A 22,970-nucleotide genomic window follows, 5' to 3' on the forward strand; every position below is an offset into this window, starting at 1 on the left:
AAAATAAATAAAATATATAGAATAATATAAAATATTATTTATAAAAATTAATGTAATATATGATAAAAATTAATATAATATATGATAATTGATAAAATATAAAAATTTTTATTGATTTGTTATAAATTTATCGTGATATTACCGTTGCAATGAATATTTTTTCGTGCATGCTCTTGATCTCTGCCGTCAGCCGTCAGCCGTCAGCCGCCAGCAGCTATCACTCCGCTGCATGCCGCTCCGCATTGTCGGCCTCCGCCCCGTCCCCGAGCGCGTCGAACAGCGCTGAGTAGTAGTGCAGCGCCCCCACGAACCTCCCAAAAAATCTCCACCATGGCTGAGGTCCTACTCCACGATGGTGACGAGCTTCGGCTAGAGGGCTTTGAGGAGGCGGATGGTGCCGAGGTCAGAGACGATGACATCGTAGAGGCAGTGGTGCATCTAGTGGATGATGGTGACCTTGCGGCGGTTGCGGGGGGCGAAGACGGTGGGGTCGGTGACGTGGCCGATCTTGCCCTTGAGCTGCCGGAACTCGAAGGGGAGCCCGAGGCCGACAACAAAGTCGGAGAGGCAGCGGCCGGTGGCTTCCAGGAGCTCGAGAGAGGAACCGAGGCCGGTGATGCAGACGGAGCGAAACTTGGCCGGGCGGGAGGTGGGGATGTGGAAGAGGCCGGGCCACTGGGGGCCCTGCATGATGTTGAGGTTGATGATGTGAATGCGATCCTCGCCATCGAGGGCCTTAAAGATGGCCTGGTTGGCAGTGAAGTGGGAGAATTTGACGAGGGGAGCGATGGGAATTGTAGGCCTGCCAGGCCTGGGAGATTCTCTGGTTTTGGGCGAGGGTCAGGGATTTGAGGGCTAGAGGGGAGTGGCGCCGAGGAAGGAGCTCACGATCCGGGCATGGAGGGCCTCGGTGAAGTAGGCGGCCACGCGTTCCGACGAGGAGCCGAAGGGGGAGGCGCAGAATTCAGGGGCTCGTCAAGAAGATTGACTACTAGAAGACTCACCTATGACTCTCAACTCACCTCGGTTTTGAAGATAATTAGTCCCAATGGTTTAGTTATCACATACCAGTTCAAGGTTTGTGAAGCAGCCGAGTGGCCCCCTAGACTGATCATGTGTTGTTTTGGTCTCTTCTTTACGTTGCTATATATTGTTTCGGGTCTGCTAATGCACTCAACCCCCATGTTGCATTGTTTTGGTCTCTTCTTTACGTTACTATATACTGTTTCGGGTCTGCTAATGCACTCAACCCCCGTGTTGGAGTTTAATTGATAATAATAATAATAATTTTTTATGCTATTAATATTAGTAAGCATGTACCAAACGACATCACAACAAGGTATTATTATCCATTGCTAGACTTTAATACTAATATTAGTAAGCATGATTGCATGGGGTTATTAATTTTTTAATAAATTATTTATTTGTAATTTGTAAAGCATGTGAACAGAAGCAAACTTCAACAGGTTGATATTACTTAAGGAATCAAAGTTGATAGAACGTAACATTTTTTGACTAAGTATATACATACTAAGAAAAAGAGAACAATCTGACCTGCATCCAGTATAAGAGGACTTCTTTAGCTTCGTCCAAGTTCTGGACCATGCAGAAGCCATGGATTAGAGCCTTGTAGGTAAACTGGTCTAGAGCCAATCTTGATTCCAGCATCTTATTCCTAAATTTTCAGGCAAAGTTCATATTCTATTAGGAACGTACATTGCCTATATATCATGAATATACAGAATATTAGGAATGTACATTGTCTAGAATATTTTTTTACAATGGCATATTACAGAATATTAGGAATGTACATTGTCTAGAATATTGTCTAGAATATTTTATAATTACTATGACATATTTTTGAATTAGGAAGATCACGTGATTGATACCGTGATCTCTCCAATTTCCTGCCTGTTTCTCTCTTCTTCATCTCTATATATGGATGTACATATCATAGTGAAATATAAGAAAAAGATATCTTCTCCACTTTTTTTTTATGTTTCTCCTTTTCCTGCATCTCTCAGGCTTTTCTTTTACATGGTTTCAGAGCAGGGTCGTCATTGATCCAAGTCTTTTTCTCGATTAAGCGCTTATAGTAGGTTGTTGCTGAAGCGTCCTCTTGCACGTAGCTGGAGGCAAATAGTTGCTACATTTTGTCCTCATCAACATGTCCGATCAAATCGATCAGAGCACCACAATCGAATCTATGGTGGATGGTTCGTCATCGACCTTAAATGCTGCGCATGATCCGGCATCTTCCTATTTCATCTCACCTTCAGAGAATCCTGGGAATGCCCTTGTGACATCTCTACTCAAGGGACCGAACTATCCTGCATGGCGAAGGGCCATTATCACTGCTCTTCGAGCCAAACGAAAAATTCGGTTCGTTGATGGGACACTTGCACGACCTATAGATGGATCGCGGGATCATTTTCTCTGGGATACGTGCAATTCAATGGTGATGTCATAGATCTACAACTCTGTTGTACCAGAAATCTATGATAGCATCTCTTTTTTTGAAAGTGCTCGAGATATTTGGGTCGATCTTGAGGAAAGATACTCTCAAGGTAATGCTCCTCGCATTCATGAGTTAAAGACTCAAATCTGGAGTTTCAGGCAAGGCAATGATATGACTATTGCCGCTTATTATGCCCATCTTCGTGGCTTGTGGGAGGAACTTACGGCTTATTCCAAGGTGCCGACTTGTTCGTGTGGAGCCACTAAAGAGATCCAAGTTGAGAAAGAAGAAGAGAGACTACATCAGTTTTTTTTTTGTCTCAAGGACTCCTACGACACGTTGCGAGATCAGCTGCTGTCCATGGAGCCATTACCAACAGTTAATAAGGCATATGCCTTATTGATTCGAGGTGAAAAGCAGAAGGAAGTCGCCGCTGTTCAAACTTCTCAACCCGAAGCCACGGCTCTCGCTGTTAAGCCCATGACAGAAAGGACGAATAAAGAGATCGGCTCCAAGGAAAGGAATAAAAAATATTTTCGATGCGACTACTGCAAGAAGACAGGACATACCCGTGATAGATGCTTCGAGCTAATCGGGCACCCACCTGGATGGCAATCCAAAGATCGAGTTAAGGGTAGAGGCAATGGAGCCGAGACCGGTAGTCAGCACCAAGGATGGGTTGCCGTGAATGCTACTACACCATTGAATACGGACAGAATCTCTCCAATACCGGATCTTTCTCCTACACAATATCAGCAACTTATTTCCTTTTTTAGACAAGATAAGACTCAAAGTGCCGTAAATTTTGTTGGTAAGGCCTCTCTTGATTCTTTTCATCATTCTTGGATCCTTGATAGTGGTGTTTCCGAACACTTAACCTTTTGTAAGTCCTTTCTTCATGATATTGAACCTCTTGACAATGCACTCCCAGTTACTTTACCTAATGGAGTCAATATGCCTGTACATTCATATGGTGATGTTACTTTGACCAATGATATTACCTTGCATCGTACTTTATATGCTCCTAATTTTACTTGCAATCTTGTTTCAGTAAGCAAACTTGCTCGAGAACTTAATTGTGCTGTTCTCTTCTTTTCCACATTTTGTGCTCTACAGGACCTTGCCACGAGGAAGCTGATTGGATTGGGTGAACTCCGGGATGGTCTTTACTACTTCAAAGGCTTGGCAATACGTCCTGCACAGACAAATAAAGTCAATGTTTTGATTAATCTCTGGCATGCTCGGTTAGGACATTGCTCTTACAAGTGTTTGAAACTTGTTCCTTTTCTTTCAAATACTTCTTTTGATTCCATAAATAATTGTTGTGACATTTGCTATCGTGCAAAACAGACAAGAAAGCCTTTTTTCTTGAGCATTAATAAATCTGCTTCACCATTTAATTTAGTTCATATTGATATATGAGGACCATATCGCACCCCATCACACACGGGAGCTCATTTCTTTCTCACCATTGTTGATGATTGCACAAGGGCTACTTGGGTTTATCTATTACAAAGAAAATCTGAGGCATACCAATGCTTTGTTAATTTTCATGCTATGGTCAAAAATCATTTTGATGCCAACATTAAACACATACGTAGTGATAACGCTTAAGAGTTTGTAGCCGGACCATTGAAATCACATCTTCTAGAATATGAGATTATATCACAAACTTCTTGTGTTGGGACACCAGAACAAAATGGGATGGTTGAGCATAAACATCGACATCTATTAAATGTTGCCCGTGCTCTAAGATTTCAAGCCAACTTGCCAGTGTCATTTTGGGGAGAATGTGTTTTGACTGCCGCCTATTTAATTAACTTGACACCTACATCAAAATTGAATGGCAAGAGTCCCTACGAACTCTTATTTCATAAACCACCCACCTATGATCATCTGAGAGTTTTTGGTAGCCTTTGTTATGTGCATGAGACGTCCAGTGATAAATTTCAACCTCGTTCTCATGCTTGTGTGTTCGTTGGATACCCTCTTGGTCAAAAGGGCTATCGTGTATATAACCTTGAAACTCATGAAATATTTACTTCACGTGATGTTATCTTTCATTAGAAGATGTTTTCTTATTCTCAAACATTACCTTCTTTTTCTATTATACCTTTTTTTTCACAATCAAATCAGACTGATTATGATGTGGGATTTCCTTTGGCAACCAATAATTTACCTCATGTACCTAATTTGGGTCAGACCCAAGGACAGATTTCAAACCCTATTCTTTCTCATGAGTCAGATCAAACACAAACCAATTCCATTGATTCGAACCAAATGTCAAGTTTGAACAAGACTCTTGATGCGATCGACGCTATCTCTCCTGAGCAGGCTTCACCTTCTAAGACCATTGGACCTAATTCACGGCCCGTCAGAGATAGGAAGCAACCCATTCGATTATAGGACTACATAGTCGATGCCCCAAGAGTGGAGAGACCCCGGACACATCCGCCAATTCAGTGACCTCAGGTAAGCCTTATCCTATTTCTTGCTACCTTACTTATTCTAAGCTTAATGCTTCCCATCGAGCTTTTATTTCAGCTATTACCTCTCATAAAGAACCTAAAACCTTTTCTCAAGCCGTTAAGGATCCTAAGTGGCGAGAAGCAAAGGGGGCTGAGCTCACTGCTCTCCAGCAAAATGGTATTTGAACTTTGGAGCATCTACCACTCGGAAAGAAACCCATTGGATCGAGATGGATATACAAAATTAAATACAAGGCCGATGGTTCTATTGAGTGATACAAGGCTCGGTTAGTGGTAAAGGGATACACACAAATAGAAGGTCTTGACTATACTAAGACTTTTGCTCCGGTGGCTAAATTGACTACAGTACGGTGTCTCTTAGCTATTGCTTTCGCTAAATATTGACAGTTACATCAGTTGGACGTCAACAATATTTTCCTTCATGGCGATCTTCATGAAGAAGTATACATGACACCTCCGTCAGAATTTCTAAAACCAAGTGACACACGTGTTTGTCGGTTGCGTAAGTCTCTTTATGGACTCAAGCAAGCATCAAGACAGTGGTTTGAAAAGTTCTCCCACTCCTTGCTCCAATATGGTTGTACTCAATCTAAAGCCGATCACTCTCTGTTCACCAAACAGGATGAGGACTCTTTCATTGCCATTCTTGTTTATGTGGATGATATGATTATTACAGGAAATAACCCTTCGAAATGTCAGGCACTGAAACAATATTTGCAAGACAAGTTTCACATTAAAGACCTAGGCAACTTAAAATATTTTCTTGGATTAGAAGTGGCACGATCACCTTCGGGCATATTTGTATCACAACGAAAATATACTCTTGACATTCTCCATGAGACCGGAATGATTGGGACCAAGCCCACAAAATTTCCTATGCAGCAACATCTCAAGCTCACGATGGATGATGGAAAACTACTTGATGATCCAGGTCCATATCGTCGATTGCTGGGACGACTCATTTATTTGACTATCACTAGGCCTGATATTGCATACTCGGTGCATGTTCTGGCACAGTTTATGCAATCTCCTCGGCAACCACACTTAGACGCAGCCTTCCGTATTTTGCGATATTTGAAAGGGTCTCCAAGTCAAGGCATATTTTTTCCAAGTGTCAACACCTTTCAGTTATATGCCTATTGTGATGCAGACTGGGCAGGATGTCCTATGACAAGGCGCTCTACTACAGGTTTCTATGTTTCCTTAGGAGATGCTCTGATTTTTTGGCGTGCTAAGAAGTAGACAACAGTGTCTCGTTCCTCTGCAGAGGCCGAATACCGGGCTATGGCACACACTATTAGTGAATTACTATGGCTTCGAGCCCTCTTATCCGACCTCAGTGTTTCACATCATGGTCCCATATTCCTTTATTGCGATAATCAAGCAGCTTTACACATTGCTGCAAATCCTGTGTTTCATGAGCGGACCAAACACATAGAAATTGATTGTCATTTTGTCAGAGAGCGACTACAATCTCAAGACATTGCTACACGATATGTTCCTACACATTGTCAGCTTGCAGATATCTTTACCAAAGCTCTCGGCTGTGATCATTTTCAAGAGATTCTATGCAAGTTGGGCATTCGAAATCTCTATGCGCCAACTTGAGGGGGACTATTAGGAATGTACATTGCCTATATATCAGAAATATACAGAATATTAGGAATGTACATTGTCTAGAATATTTTTTTACAATGGCATGTTACAGAATATTAGGAATGTACATTGTCTAGAATATTGTCTAGAATATTTTATAATTACTATGGCATATTTTTGAATTAGGAAGATCACGTGATTGATACCGTGATCTCTCCAATTTCCTGCCTGTTTCGCTCTTCTTCATCTCTATATATGGATGTACATATCATAGTGAAATATAAGAAAAAGATATCTTCTTTACTTTTTTTTTATGTTGCTCTTCCTTTTCCTGCATCTCTCAGGCTTTTCTTTTACATGTTCCCTCTCTTGCAATAAGAATTAATCAAGGTATTGCATCTGATGTTGTCAGGTTGAACCTTCCTCTCATCAATCTCATTCACAAGATCATTAACAGCTTTTATTTTTCCTTCTTCGTATAACTTACGATTGATTGAATTATAGGTGGCTACCTTGGGATACAACTCTTTAGCCTCTATTTCTTGATGCAAACGAAGCGCCTCATCAAGGTTGTTCACTCTGCAATAGCCATCGATGAGAGTGGTGTAAGTTACATGGTTCTGACGATTGTGACCGTACCCTCTCCACCCGCCCCACATCATGCTCGTGACTGTGACCGTACCCTCTCCGCCTGCCCCATGTCCACTCTAGTTGCCGCCAGCATCCGAACGCACTCAGCAGGAGGTCGCGTACCTTTGCCAGGTGGTCCATCACCACCACCTCCGTGCACTCGAGCAACACTAATCGTGCATGGGGGTTTTGTGTTAGGTATTTTCCTAATTTTTTTTGTATCTTTTTTTTTCATTGATTTTTTCTATGTTTTCATCATTATTCCTCTATTTTTCAATCGGATGGGAGGCTTGGAGCGGTCAAAAGGAAAGCTTAGACAGTCGCTGGGGCTTTGTGTTGGGTATTTTTTTTTTATTTTTCATTCTTGAGAGCCTCAATCGGGTAGGAGGGTGGGAAAAATCAAATATATTTAAAGATTTGAGGCTCAAATCTTCTCATCCCCTGAATGAATTTTAATCAAAAAAATATAAAATGATGATATTGAAGATATTTTTCATATTATCAACAAACTATCTATTAGGATTTTAGATTAAGATCATAGCCTACAATGTAATTCAAGATTTTAACAATTACATAGTGATTAAAGTATTCGTTCCAGATACAAAATTAGAAGTAGAATTCACAAAATATAAATAACTCCAGATCAAATATGTATTTGATGGTTTATATCATCAATAAGAGATTGATTTTGAAAAAATAACTAATAAAATCATCCATGAATGCCAACCATCAATCACATTCAAACAGTCAAGAAAAAATATAATCATGTATTCTAATAATGATTGAATAATCTAAAATAAAATATTATATACTAAGATTCTAAGATTATGCTTCAGAATTCATCGTACCTACTATATTCTAAACACCATGTTACTTTCTAAATAATTTCATAGTTCCAGTTCATTTTAATTTAAATTATTATTTTGAATATTTGATTTATTTTTTTATTTATTTTAATTAAATTATAAATTAAATTATTTTTTTTATTTATTTTAAGTTGAAATTTATTATTATGATAGTCATTTTTTTGTATTTGTAAAATCAATAGTTTCAAACAATTTTTGTTTGCCATGTTTACTATTAGTATTCATTTTCATCTGCCATGTGTGCCAATTTCCGCATCAGTTTACGGAGACCTGGAGACAATAAAAACGAGGAAAAGAAGGGCGTGGGATTGTCATTCTGGAGTCGGTTTGCTTTTGACTTTTATCGAAGTTTACCAAGTGAAAAGGAAGGGTGCAAGGAATATAACGTATGACAATACAAGTGTAGATGTTACTGCCCAAAAAAAAAAACACACGAGTGTAGATGCATCCAAGCACAGATCAAATAATCAGAGGATAACTGATCAATGAAGTATTAACAGTTGGACAGTGATTTTATCTTCATTCATTGAAAAGATTTTTTTTTTTTTATTTTTGTAACTAGGTTGGAGAGTCTGCAAACTATTTTGGACGCTTGGAGTTTTGATTCTTAAATTCTCTTAAGGATGAAAAATATGATTTTCTTAAAGATTTTTCCCTAAGAGGATATTTGGTTGGGGGGAATAGAGGTTTGAAATCGGAATCGGAATGGGTGACTCCCATTCTAACCGTTTGGTTGGGAGGAGTCTCATTCCGATTCTGATTTCAGGATGGAATGGGAATGGATCAATCTATATAGAACTCAATCCCTACTTTCCTTTATGGATTCAATTTTTCATTCCAGTTTTGATTCTGATTTCGATTCCGATTCCGATCACGAATCAAATACTTCGAGAGATTTGATCATTCCGATTCTGATTCCAAGCCATTCCCATTCTCATTCTCATTCTCATTCTCATTTTGGTTCCAATTACAAACCAAACACCCTCTTACATTATTCTTTCAGATTAAGGCTGGGTTTGGTTCATCTACGAAAAGGCAAGAGCAAGATATCAGGCAACCATATCACATGGATATCACTTGGTGAAGGGGAAGTCAAGTCATCCAATGGAGGACTATCTAGTGGCAGAATTCAAAAAAGTGGGTGATCATGAGTTGGGTCTGTTTGCTATGTTGAACTAGAATTATTTTCTTAATGTATCTTGATAATCCTCTTGGCAATTTTTCACAGCTCCAACACAAAATTGTAGGTTGTTTAATGTTTTGAATATTTTGTGTTGCTGCAGCCTAAATTTTGGGGTGACACGGGAGGTGCCATTAGGAAAGCATATAAAATAACTGGCAGTAAAATATTGGAGAAAGCAGTTGAGCTGGGAAGAGGGGGTTCTACTGCAGTTACAGCTATATTGATGGATGGTGTGAAGCTTGTGGTAGCCAATGTTGGAGATTCACGAGCAGTGATTTGCAGCAATGGCGGTGCTACACAACTTTCGGTTGATCATTAACCAAGCAGGGCGCGTCAAAAAATCGAGGACAAGGGTGGTTTTGTGTCAAATATTCCTGGTAACTAACTGCCTTTAATCTTTTTTGATATATAATTGCTGATACACATTGAGGTATCACATAGTGTATGAAATCTTTACCACACTGTTTAGTTAACATTGTAGCAGTAGTGAGCAATCATGTTATGTGACTATCAATCTCATGTCATATCCTATTAGTCTGCCCAGCCATGGAAGTACCTGTGTTATTAGACAAACTTAGATATGTCATTTCACAATTCAGCTCAAACTATTTTGCAGATATTCATGTGTTGGGATAAACCGACTGACCTACGTACACCGATCAATCTTCGATGCAATCCAATCGACATTTGACTCTGGCCTACTAAATAGAGACGACCCTAAAAATGACTACCGACTGAGTATCGACTAAATAGGCCAACGCTACTCTCAACCGATCAACCGAACATCTCTCACCAACTCCAGATCAATAAGCGGTCGATGTTCGGACTCTACAGACAACAGACTACTTCGACCGTTGGTATTTCAGAATTATTAACCGATGGTCGACCCCCGATACATAGTCGGCCGACTCATTCAAATATATCATAACCGTCACAGACGGTTACTCCATTAATATCACGGCGTAATCTATGGGGATTAATAACCCACTACGAGATTACCATCCTGTGATTCTACGTCACTAAATGGAGATCATATTCGATGGTTACGACCATATACTCTATAAAAAGGGATAAGACAACAGCTTCGGTAAGTCATTTTTATGCTGTGCTCTGCCACCATTTTCATTCTAATTGCTGTTATCCGGTCTCTCTTTGTGACTTAAGTATCGAAAGGTCTCCGTCGGAGATAACTCCGATCAGCATGGACTTCATTTTACAGATACTCGTTTCCGACGACAGACAACGAGAGAGTTGACCGCAACACCATATATCATATTGTTAAAATGAGCTGCAATTTGCCCTAATAGTCATACCTATCTGATTAGCAACCAGAGGTTCTTGATTCGAATCTTGGATGATGCATCCCCCAAGTTTTGGGACCAAAATAATTATAGTGCAGGTGGTCATGGGCCGTCATGGTGTAGATGATTATCATGACAATTTAACACACTAACTGAAGGTCTCCAATTCAAATTGCAATGATGGCAGGTCATTTTGCTCAAAATTATTGTACGGTTGGTCTGCTTTTCGTTTCTCTCAGAAAACTTGGTAACTGTTAAATAGCTAAACACGACTATCTGGCACAAAAACAAAACAAGGTAAGTGCTCCCCACTGGTCATTGGTATTATCAAGAATTTGACATCAAGCTATGGAGGATAGATGTCCGGTGGACAGCTATTTAGAAAAAAAATGAAGAGCCTCTAGTTAAGAAAAGATAAGGGATCATTGGAAAAGAGCTAGTGGATGATGAAATCGGAGGAACATATTCATACGTTGAGAAGGGAAGATTAAAGAAGAATCCCTCTCACATAGACTGCCTAATGTTTCAGTTCCCCTCCTATCTCAAGAACATTTTATTGAAAGCAATCTTAGTTCCATCACAATTAGATGTACATTATTTTACATTTCTTAATACAATCGATTGAAAAAATTATACAGTAAATAACATTATTTATGCAGATGCTTCCTATTACATCTTTGACATCTCAGCTACCTCGATCGTCTTAATTCGGTATCTGTCAACTAAAGGTGGAAGTAATGTGAAGGGATTTATAATGCTTTCCATGTTGAAAAACCTAGTCTGGTTAGAAACAAAGATGAAATGGGATCCATGAAGCCAACCCTAGATTAATAGGACAATGCTTGTTGTATTAGTCAGAATTAAAAAAGAAACATTACCCAATGGTACCTACCATGAAAAAATTCAAGCTTCTGTTGTCCAGATTTTATATTCTCACTTCCCATCTGTGACTTACATCCTCTGCTATTTCACCCATCTGAATTATTAGAGCATGCTTGCTTAAGCAACTTGAAAGGAATGAACACACAGAGATGGGATTGCAATCTAAATTTACTCTAAAATTTTTTGTATGTACTAGATAGTTATGTATATTAATAATTATCTATTACAGACAATAATAAGCAGCTTGATTACATTGCTTAAAAACTCTCCATCATCATTCTTGGATTGTTGATTTTATGTCCTATCAATTTCTTCTCGGGTAAGATATATTGGCCTTTTCTGTATTAGGTACATCTAAAACATGCAAGGACTTGCATGCATCTTTTTGAACTTCTTGCAACTTCGAAGTAGTCAGTCGATTTGTGCAGCAGTTTAATTAACGGACACTAATTAATGATGGATTCACAGTAACACGTTAGCTTTTGGTACTTGCATAATAAACAGATGCACACAGTCATGTTTATTTTTCTATATGTACTAAAAGTGTTCCATCATTAAGTTGTTCAGTTTTATTAGTTTAATTGTGGACCAAGCATTGAATCATCTATGTCAGGGAAATGTACTGTATTGCAGAGAGCTCAAGGTAAATTGTACCTTGAAGCATTTGTGAATCTGTGGCTTATTATAAGGATGTATATTTGGCCTATTAGTTGATAAGTTTGATTTTAGTACATTATAATTCCGAAAATTAGTTTTGACACATTATATGATGGCAATAATTTGCGAGTGCTGAGTACAAACTTGGCTAACCATCTATACTTTCCACCATTGTTTATTGAATTCTGGCGAACCATTTAATTCGGAGCATATCCAACCAGTCCGATTGATTACTGGCATGATTCAGCAAATCAATTTGAAATAAAGAGAGAAAAAGATAGAAAAAAAAAAAAAAAATGAGAGAGACGTCGGTGGAGGTGAGAGAACTCAAAAGTTCTCTCGATCTATGAGCAATGAGTTTCTTTATTTCAATTTAAAAAAATATATATTTTTTTTTGATTCATTTGAAGTTGAAGTCGGTACCGCTTGTTAATTTTATGTAAAATTGGGCAAGCATTTGCCAACTGTAATTCTAAGTTAGCAAAAGAAATGGGCAAATAGCTTGTCGATTGAAATCCGTTAAAAAAAAAAATAAAAAAAAAATTATTCTGAAAATAATATAATTTAAATTTGTACCGTATCATACTAGTTGTTGTCTGATATGAACTCCGATACGGATTCGATAAATCTTATTTTCTATCTTTGGATGACTCTTATCGGCTCTTATGAAATGGTACGTTGTTGCCAAACTTCATTCTAAACCAATAAAACTTTCAAAGCTGCATTGAATAGATAATTTTGAGACAAACCATAATCTGGTAAATTTGTTACACGTAGCAAGTAGTGGACAGATTGCTATGTTACGTTCCTCTTTCCTTCCCATGGTTGCATAGTTATCAAAATGACCATTCGATCAAGGGCAAAAAAACCCAATTTGCCCTTTTTTTTTTTTTTTTTTCTAAAAGAATGTATGAATGCTTGATCATAGATGCCTTTCAGTATCTTGTTTCCACGCAAACCCAGCCCAAGCTACTTTTTTTAGCAATTTATCTCCGATATGGATTTTGACTGCATCTCATTGGCATGTCAGGATGTCATTTTTGGTCTTTGTAAAATTATTTATGTGCCCATAACTAGTCCAAGTAGGATGGGGCCCTCCTCACCTTCCAGGCTTCCACCACGGGTCCACAACTTTCCTGCGCCGTTATTGTTTTCGTTGTTCCACTCAAACTTTATCACTCCAATATATCCAACCTCAACCGTTGATCTGTGCACCGGTGGGCCCCACACCAAACCTCTATATATATATATATATATACCAGGCCGGTCTCGAGAGAGGGAGGCCATACGAAATACTGAACCCCATCTCCCGTTCTCCTCGGAAGGAAGGGTTTCAAGAAGAGAGAGAGAGGTATAAAAGATTAAAAACCCTGGCCCTCGTTCTCAGAAATTTTTCCTTCTTCTATCCTTCTATCCTTCAACTAAATGATCGTAAAATAATTAGAAGGATAGATCGAATGCCGGCTTTTTTACCATGCGCTTTGATGTAATTTTCTTGTGTATTAGTTCGTTGATCAATCGTCATATGTTTAGCTCGAGATGCTTTCTTCCTTTTTTTTTTCTTTTCCCGAAATTTTACTCTAAAAATGGGGTTTGTTTCCTTTCCATCTTGAGATGTTAGTTGCGATTTTTTTTTAAAAAAAATTTAATTGCCTTTTCGTTCGCTTGTTTTCTGGTGAATCTTGGACGTTGGGATAGGGATGTTCAGGAGTTCTGAATCTTGATTAATGTAATGTATGTGGATAAAGATGTCTGTATTTTGGGCAATGCAGCATTATTAAGGGTTTTCAATGGTAATCTTGATGGATAAACCGTTGGGTCTCATTGATTCTGATCCTGCCCCACTGCTTCTTGTTTGTAAAATTTTGTGTATTAAGTCTTTCGATAGCCTTTTTTTCTTTATATCTTTTTTCTTTTTAATACTATGATCTCATTGATTCTGATCCTGCCCCACTGCTTCTTGTTTGTAAAATTTTGTGTATTAAGTCTTTCGATAGCCTTTTTTTCTTTATATCTTTTTTCTTTTTAATACTATGATTTGTTGTGAAGCTTGAGGTGCTGCAAGATGAGCATCAGGAAGATTGGGCTTGAGGAAGGATGGCAGTACCTGGAAGAGGGGATTGCAAAGCTCACGAACATATTGGAGGGATATGATAGCAGAAGCATACTGACAACATCTGAACTTATACATCTTTATGAGTATATTGTCTTCCCTTAAAAGAAATTAACGTTTTTCTTGATGGTTTCAAGTTTTTGATTGTAATATAGACAAAAAGTGCAACCGATCATGTAAAACATATGACACCTTCTCCAGTTGTGTCTACACACTGTGTCTACAGAGGCCCAAACCCTGCCAAGAAGTATATTGTAGATTCAAGATGTCACTGGACCGAGCTGTCTCATCATTGGTAAGATTGAATTTAATATTCATTCATATGCTTAGTATGATGTGTGATGTAAGGTGAAAGGTGCACTTGGGGTTCTTAGATTTTCCAGGGTGCTTTCAGTTTGTTCATTGCATTTTGTGATTGCAGATGAAAACAACATGGCAGATTGCTAGGCTTTATACTTGCCAGATTTGATAATCTCAGTTTGCTTTCTTTTCCTTTTTCATATCTGTTTAACTCAAAATATAGGTTTAGTAGATGTGTTGAAGGGGAGACATATATATATATTTATATATATATATAGGAACTTAATTTAAAGCCACACGAGTAAAAACTACTTTTGGAGGTGCAGTTTGGAACAGATGTTCAAATTTATGACATGTCTAGGGTTTTGATCTCATGCTGAAAAGTTGGCAGTGTTTCTTGTTTCTTATCAAAACTTGTTTAGAGGCATGAAATAGAAGAACCTATTTGTATAAGTTTTAGTTATGATTGGTGCTTTAACATACAAAAGGTTTTGCTTTTGGCTTACATTATTAAGCCAAGCTCAGGGTGGGAGTTGTTGACCTAAACCTAGCCCAAAAGCAACTGTAGTCCATAATGACTTACCACAGTTAATTTCAGTCTTCTATACAATATGATAAAATATAGTCTCATATTATATGCTTTATCTAATTCAGTTTATAAATAATCATCTTTCCATGGTTCATGTTGACCGGTGGGATGCCTTACATTTTCTGATTTTCACTGGCATAGTGCTCATGCATGGCACTTGTTGTTAACCCCGATATTATTTCAAAATGCAAGCCTTTCCTTAATTGGCCTAGCATATCAAATCTAGTTTCTGGGTCGCAACTCATGTTATTCAACTTGTGTATCAAATTTTAAATCTTCTAGATAATTGTATCAACTATCAAGTCATGAAATTTTTTTGTCTGTTTTAGCCATTTTGTTATGCACACTTTTTTGTGTTAAGTGCAATTTTAACAAAATACATATGGTAACACCAGATACAAATTGAGAAACTTTTTTAAACATTCCAATGAAAAGTATAGGCATGGTTTCAGGCATGACAGTTGCATCAAGAATTGAATTAATTCTATGTGGTTTAAGCACCTTTATGTGCTCAACTGGTTTGGCATTCACTATGTTGGTTACGATTGTTATCTAAAGAAATGTTAGCCAGAATATTACAAGCACATACTGGAGAAAAATTGTGGACCACTTGACATAATCACTAGAGTGATCTTTAAAATATGTTTTGTGGAGACTGAAGATAGTTTTCTGAAGATCATATGGCAGATATAGGACAACATGGTCTCTTAAAGCCATCTGACTTGAGTTCAGTCTTGTGTATCTTCTTGATATTTTAACCTTCCAAGCTTTGATGTGGAGGAGGGTTGTAATTTCTTGGTGCGCATTCATTTCTCCCCTTTTTTTGCAAAATGATGAAGAGTAATATTTAATGATAAAACAATAACTGGAAGAAGAATTTGGGGTAAATACCTAAAACTTGGATCTTTCAGGAAAAAAAAAGGTTTTCAGAAAATACTGAAAGGACTTGAAGTCATGCCTCCTTTTCAATACAAAAAATTGATGGCGGTTGATTTTATTAGCTGGCTTCATTAGGGTCCACATAAAATGACCAAAACAACCCTCTATATGTATCTAATGTTTTTCAGTCTGTTCCTTGTTTTGGACTAATCCTACTTCAGCTATGTTCTGTAAGATCCAACAGATCTGCTATTTTGTTTGGAAGCTAGCTGTTGGGAGACCACCGAACAATTAAAAGAAACATCTAAGAAGTAAGCACAGTTCCATTCTTGAAAATATCTTGTCTGTCTGTATAATTCATCCAAAATGTTTCGAACTTGTAAAATAAGCAAAACAGGACTGCTTATTCAAATCCATGCTGTTTTTTGATCAAACTTTGGTAATCAGGCTGTTGGTATAATGATTGAATGATTATGATGAAGTAAATGTTCGGTCCTCTATCTATAATCTTATAATTATATCCTGCTGATATGATCTACAATCTTGAGACCACATGTAAGAAAACTCATCTTACATAATCAGCATGCTGTGCTTTTGATCCTTTGTCTACTTTCTCTTTCCGTGGATTTGGCCTTTATGATGCAAACTTATGTTTGCTTGCTGCACGGCTCTGAAGTAAATCTTCTGGCCTTAAAATTTTAAACCTATGTTTAATAAGCTTGTTTAACCATTTGTTCATATACACACCATCCTTTAAATTGAGGTTTCACAATACCGATTTCGGTAATTGTGCTGGCACCATGTTGGTACAGTATTGGTATGGATCAGTTCAGCATATCTACACTTGGCACACTCCCCACATTGAGCATCGGTTTTGTACCTATGCAACATGGTATGCCTAGTACAGAGCAGTACATACCAGTCTAGTGAAACTTGCTTTAAACTTCCAATTTCAACCTCCACTACTTAGGTCATGCAAAAATTTAAATCGTTGCAATTGGTGTTTCTTAACTCCTTTTTTGATATTTGGATCTTCATACCTTGTGTGGGGGGGGGGGTGGTAATGTGGGTGGAGGTGATGAGATTATTGCATTTGATTGCACTATGGTGATCTTACATGGTAATGATCCCAAATCATTCCTGCTCCTCAAATCACCGTCTAATCCAGTGATAGGATACTTGTCCTTGAGGTTGGAAATCTAAGATTACTCTCAGGTAGTGCTCTTGGACTGAAATTTGAGAACAAAAATATCCTTCAGTCTAGCAGAAAAATTAGTATATCAATATACCATTAATTTATTATATCAATATTATATACATGATATTATATTATATTAATATTATATATTATATTTATGATATATATTATATTATAATATATTATTAATCATATTATCGTCATATTATGATTCAATGATAATTTTAAATTAGAGTCGAAATATCTTATTATACTTTATATTTATATACTGAAATTATTTAATATATTACTTCTATTTGCCTTATTTTTCTAATCAAAATAAATATTAGTACTAATAAATAATATATTATAAATATAGATATTAATTCTATAATAATAATTAGTATATTTTTATTGGATTAAAAATTTATAGGACTAATAAATATATTTTTATAGAATATATTGATAAAAATATTAATAATATATTTTATATAATTAATAAATATATTTTTATGGAATCCATAAGGGATAGTTTTGGTATTATATGGTCGGTGATCTTGGATTCTCATAGAATACCAAATAGGTTATTTGTGGATACTTGGAGATTTTTAATCATTGGACCATAGCCTACCAAACACAATGATGTTTGATCACTGGGGATTAAATCACCTCAGGATTCAGATCACCGATGATCTTAGATCACCATGGTGATCCTATTTGGGCAATCAAACGCCACCTAAGAGTAGTCTTTGATATCATTTAGGGGTAAGCATGGACTACTTCAACTTCTAGGTTGGGAGGCTTCTTTGTTTTTATGTTTAGAAGTAGTTAAGAAAAAGTAAATTTGCAACTTACCCTTTAAATTATGTATCAGCAAGATTCGCCGTCCCGGTATCGGATCCCATACTGCCACCATCCTATTACAATGTTGGTATGTAGTTTGGAATGGTACAACAATGTCATTACAGTATGGTGCAGCATCTTGATACAGTACTAGTATCGCATATTGGGCAGTATGGGGCAGTATGGCAAACCTTGTGTATCAGAGCTTCAACAAATCTAATTCTTCACTATATGCAATTTCTTCATTTTCTTTAAAGATGTGATCTTGCTGTATTCCATGCATTGCACATTTCTTCTCAGTTTTCCCTCATTTCTTTGATATGTTTTCTTTAAGTATCATTTGAAATTGGCTTCCAACCTCTTCCTCCTTGAAACACTTGATTTACTCTCCAGCTTTTTGAAGATACCAATTTTCCAGCAGCCATTGCCAACAAAATTACTGTGTATAGGAGTTAGACCAATTTGCATTTCATGTTGATGCCAGCCAAAATCACCTTGCAATTTTTATTCTTCTGCATATTTTTCTCTCTATTATTTCCTCTCTTGGCATTCAGATGCTGAATGTTGTTTGTGGCAGAGATTTTGCTCGTGACTGATTGCTTTTGACCAATTGTTTCTCGGGGATAATTGATATAGTTTGTTCTTGTTCTTGTTGATGTTACATGGAACTTGTTTCACAATGATTGAATGTTGAATAGAGAACATCATCTTGATTCATTTACATTATTAACAAGGAAATATTTTTTTGCTTGCAATGTAGTTGATTGCTGCAATTTTTATATTTTCTTCCAAAACCTACAGATATTGAAAGTGTATCTCTATAACAATGTCCAGTTGACTTTTTTAACTTAAATTCATTTATTTTTATGCATCACTGATCTTGAAACAATACTTTCTAGGATGGCAATCTTGTTGTTGGATTGTTCATGTAAACCACCAAGATGTAGAGATGATTTCATCAGCCAGTGTTGCACTGTTGCACCATAATGCCGATGTACTTGATTCCTCTTAGTTTTTCAACTAGTTTGTGTAATGATAGTCTTCTTGTTACCATTTGGCAATGTCTCGTTGCCTTGCGTCGTTATTCTTTTATAAAGGGGAGACAAGGTACTTGCACATACCTGCATCAAATCCTCTTTATGTCTCCACTAGTTTGGTTTCCAAATTGATTCTGCAATAATGCAGGAAACATCCTTCTATATCTCCCTAATAGTCAGAAGTTATTCCTCATTTTGGATTAGCCTTATTCCAATTGGCACATAGATGACAACTTTTCAGTTTCAGGTCTGTTACTCTTTGTGGCTAGCTGTTGGAACAGCAGATATTGAGATACATGCTTGCATGGCATGAACACAACAAATCTCATGGTTTTCTTATTTTGGCTTCAATTTCTAAGCAAAATGTTTCAAGGCTACCAGTGAAAGCAATAATGATTACTAAATCAGTTTTGTAGCTGGAAATTGACTAATATTTTGAAAACTAGACCTACTGTAGCACTTGACATGTCAGGTTCGCAATTTTTTATCCATCTTTTGTTGATCTTATCTCCATCAGTTTCTTAATTAGGCTCTTAGGATGGTTAGGATTTAGAAATAAGGAATAATTGTGCTTTTAATTGTTAGGCTAATGCTTGTTGATTGATTTTGTGGAACTAAACTTTGCTAGTTTGGATTAAGTTACTTGCTTAGCCAATATCATTAAATTGTTAAAAGATGAAATTCCAGTCTCTTCTGAAAAGGTAGATCTGTGGATGTGGTTCGGGATGGTGTTGATGTGGTCATCTGACAATGGAGGTGGAACAGGATAACTTGCTAACTAGAATGTTGTTTAATCAGTATGGGTGTGGATTGATGGGAGAATAGTAACAAATTGAAAATCTGTCATAGTCTTGCTCAGGACAAAACCTTGTAGTACAGTAATATTATAAAAGTTATTTTGGAAAACATAAGATAGTAGAAAACAAGGAATAGAGATATAGTCAATTAAAAATATTGGAAACATTCTAATAAACGGGCAAATTTATCATCTCACCTCTATTACAAAGCATTAACAGAAACCATGATATTACTGTAATTGTTGCCAAAAAGTTGATGGAAGCATGATTTTTAACAGCAGAAACACAGAGTAACTCGAAAATCTTCAGTGAATCCAAAAACTTTGCCCAGGATACTTTGCAGAAGATTTTGTTAGATATCCATAAATTCCTCATCCATTATTCTCAATTTTTTTTATCATTCCATGATTTTGTTTTTTACCCTAGCCATATACATCTTTGAGAAATTCTGGGTTCAAACGTTAACTTAACCTTGATTATTGTATTTTGCTTCATTAGGTTTTGCCCTCTTTGATGGATAAAGACAATGAGGCTTTGTTGCAAGAGCTTGTTAGAATGTGGTTGAACTACCAAGTTATGGTTAGGTTGCTGTCAATCATTTTTGGCTACCTTGAACGTTGTGATACAATCCAGGTTCCAGTTCCTCCACTAAAAGATGTTGCTGCTAGTTGCTTCTGCAATCTGGTAATTCTTACACTTTAGGCTTTTTTGTTGTCTATTATTTACTGTTAGATAAGGATAATGACTTTTGTATTTATTTGGTGAATTTAAATTTTCTCATCTATGATCTGCATTATCTACATCATTTACTTTCAGGTCTGTCCAGCATTAAGTGGCAAAATAAGAAATGCTGTGATTTCTATGGTACATCGCTGGCTGCATTTATGTCTCTAATTTGTGATTATGAGCTATTCTTATTTAATTACATTGTTGAGTAATTCTTGTATTTCAGATTCATCAAGAACGTGAAGGACAGAAGATTGATGTTGATCTATTACAAAATTTTATGGGTTTCATTCTGTATGCTGGAAGAGTTCAAGGTTTTTATAAGGAATTTGAAAAAGCCATTTTTGAATGTACTCTGACTTATCATGTTCAAAAGGCTTCTGAATGGATCATGGAGTGCACCCTAGAAGATTACTTGCTAAAGGTAATTTTGATGTGATATTTGCCAGAAAAGAATTTGGATTTGACTACTCAGGTGAACAAGGATGGACTTTGGTAATCTTCAGGTTGGAGAGTGCTTGACGAGGGAGCATGAGAGACTCTCACGATATTTGATTTTTAGCAGTTCCTTTACCACACCGACTTCACTGGAGGTATGTAGAACAATTCCCTTTACAGGATGTGGTTGTATCGCTGTTATCCTAAACCCTACAATGGAAGCCTGCGTACCATGATTGTTGTCAATTGCAGGTGGAATACCCATCAAAATCATAATTCGCCTAGATTTTTGGCAACTAGATTTTTCATTTACTGACCCGTGTTATATATGAAAATTCATATGTGGTCCCATGGGATCAAGAAGGCTAGCTTGTCTAGATATATGGCTAGTTGAGGTCATAATAGAAGATGATGACACTCACTGTTTCATCTGATTTTGAGGAATCTTTTTAGGCTTTGGCATGTGACATAGCATAGAAAGTTTAAGTAAATTTTGTATAAATTCTAAATCAACTTTTGGTTTTCCTGCAGGTTGTTGAGTCGCAGTTGTTGAGCGTGTATGAACACCATTTAAAAGACAAACAGCTAGATGCCAATATCTCGCTTCAGACATACATGGTGTGTCTCGCAATGTCAGATGTTTGAATATATATTTCAACTTTATATATATAAGCATGTCAACATTATCTTTTCATTTGCAGCATTAAACTTATGCTGGACTAACGGTATCAATGCTTCCTCTTGATTATATGTGCTATATATATATACATATATTTTTTTTTGACAGGATGTATATAAGGAACTATTGCCTAGGTGTTCCAGCTTGACTCTCGGTGATGGAAACGTGGGTGCAGCTCCATGCATGGATATGGAGTCGAAAAAGACTTAAAACGGCATGCTTATGAATAGATCTAACTTTCTTCCATCTAGAAAGTGAATGACAACTATGCAGTCTGCAGATCTCACTATGACTTTGCATATGAAAAGGAAATGGATTTAGCAGAGGCTTTGAAGTAACCGATCGCTTGGACTTTGTTTACTTTGGTGGTCAGACAACTTGTCCGCGTTTACAATCTTTCCAAAGTTTCCTTATCATTAACCGTAATCGCTACCTTTTGTTGCTATATTCTCTTCGATCCTTTTCTTTATAGCTGGTGAGAATGCCCTCAAAAGTCTTGTTTCAGTGAATTGTGTGAAGTCTTTATCATTAATTTCATAATAGCTCACTAAGCATATGAAAGACCAACTGAACATATTAGCTTTTGAACGTATGCGGATGGCTATTTGAAATTTTGAACTGATGAATGAATGAAAACAAGTGCAAAATGAAGCTAGTAATTTTTGAAGAAAAAAAAAAAAGAGAATTTAATTTCTAAAATTTGGAAAGGTTTATTCATATAAGTTGTCACTATACATTTGTTTCAGTACCATATAGCCCATTGGCACATATTTTGCACATGTGAATAACACAATGGAATGATAAATTTGTATTGTTTAAAATCAATGAGAACAAGCATTGGGAAATGGTAGTTACTTGTAAGCAATCTAGGGCAAACAGTTTGTAAACTAAAACTTATAAAATATTACAATCATAAAATGATGGTTTGCTTATATAATTGAATTGGTATTCAGAACGCAAATCTTTGGTTATAAGGACCCATTCATGTTGCAAGCATAATCTGTTTTAGTGAAATGTCCTTTCCCTTTTCCTGAAATGCATCAACAGGCTATCCGTTTTAGTGAAAACTGGAATGCTTTTGGTGAATTATTTGTTCATAGCTTATCTAATTCATTATAGTCACATTGGTGGGGACTGCTTGATGGGTGCAAAATGTGCATAAATGGGCTGCTTGTGCTTTCTCTATCATTTCCTTTTGATTAACATGACCACAATTTGACTGATATTTGCAAGTAAACTTTAGTATCACGAAAAAATTACATTCCAAAAGAAAGTTATTTCAGTATATAGAAGAAAATGTGGATGGTAACATGTGATAGTTAAAGCAATT

At 36.8% G+C, this 22,970-nt stretch overlaps 1 protein-coding gene and 1 pseudogene across 1 annotated transcript; one reads left to right on the forward strand and one right to left on the reverse strand.

Annotated features, from left to right (window-relative positions):
- Positions 1-217: 217 nt before the first annotated feature.
- Positions 218-2,255, reverse strand: LOC109505970 (scarecrow-like protein 23; annotated as a pseudogene).
- Positions 2,256-13,344: 11,089 nt separating this feature from the next.
- On the forward strand, positions 13,345-22,144 carry LOC105050747 (cullin-1). The gene is made up of 9 exons (XM_010930884.3): positions 13,345-13,413; positions 14,112-14,261; positions 14,377-14,470; positions 20,296-20,481; positions 20,614-20,661; positions 20,750-20,947; positions 21,030-21,116; positions 21,493-21,579; positions 21,749-22,144. The coding sequence occupies exons 2-9, from the start codon at positions 14,128-14,130 to the stop codon at positions 21,848-21,850; spliced, it is 936 nt and encodes a 311-aa protein (XP_010929186.1). The 5' UTR covers positions 13,345-13,413; positions 14,112-14,127; the 3' UTR covers positions 21,851-22,144.
- Positions 22,145-22,970: the final 826 nt, after the last annotated feature.

This window comes from Elaeis guineensis, chromosome 2 (genome assembly GCF_000442705.2).
Source record: "Elaeis guineensis isolate ETL-2024a chromosome 2, EG11, whole genome shotgun sequence".
Lineage (NCBI taxonomy): Eukaryota > Viridiplantae > Streptophyta > Magnoliopsida > Arecales > Arecaceae > Elaeis > Elaeis guineensis.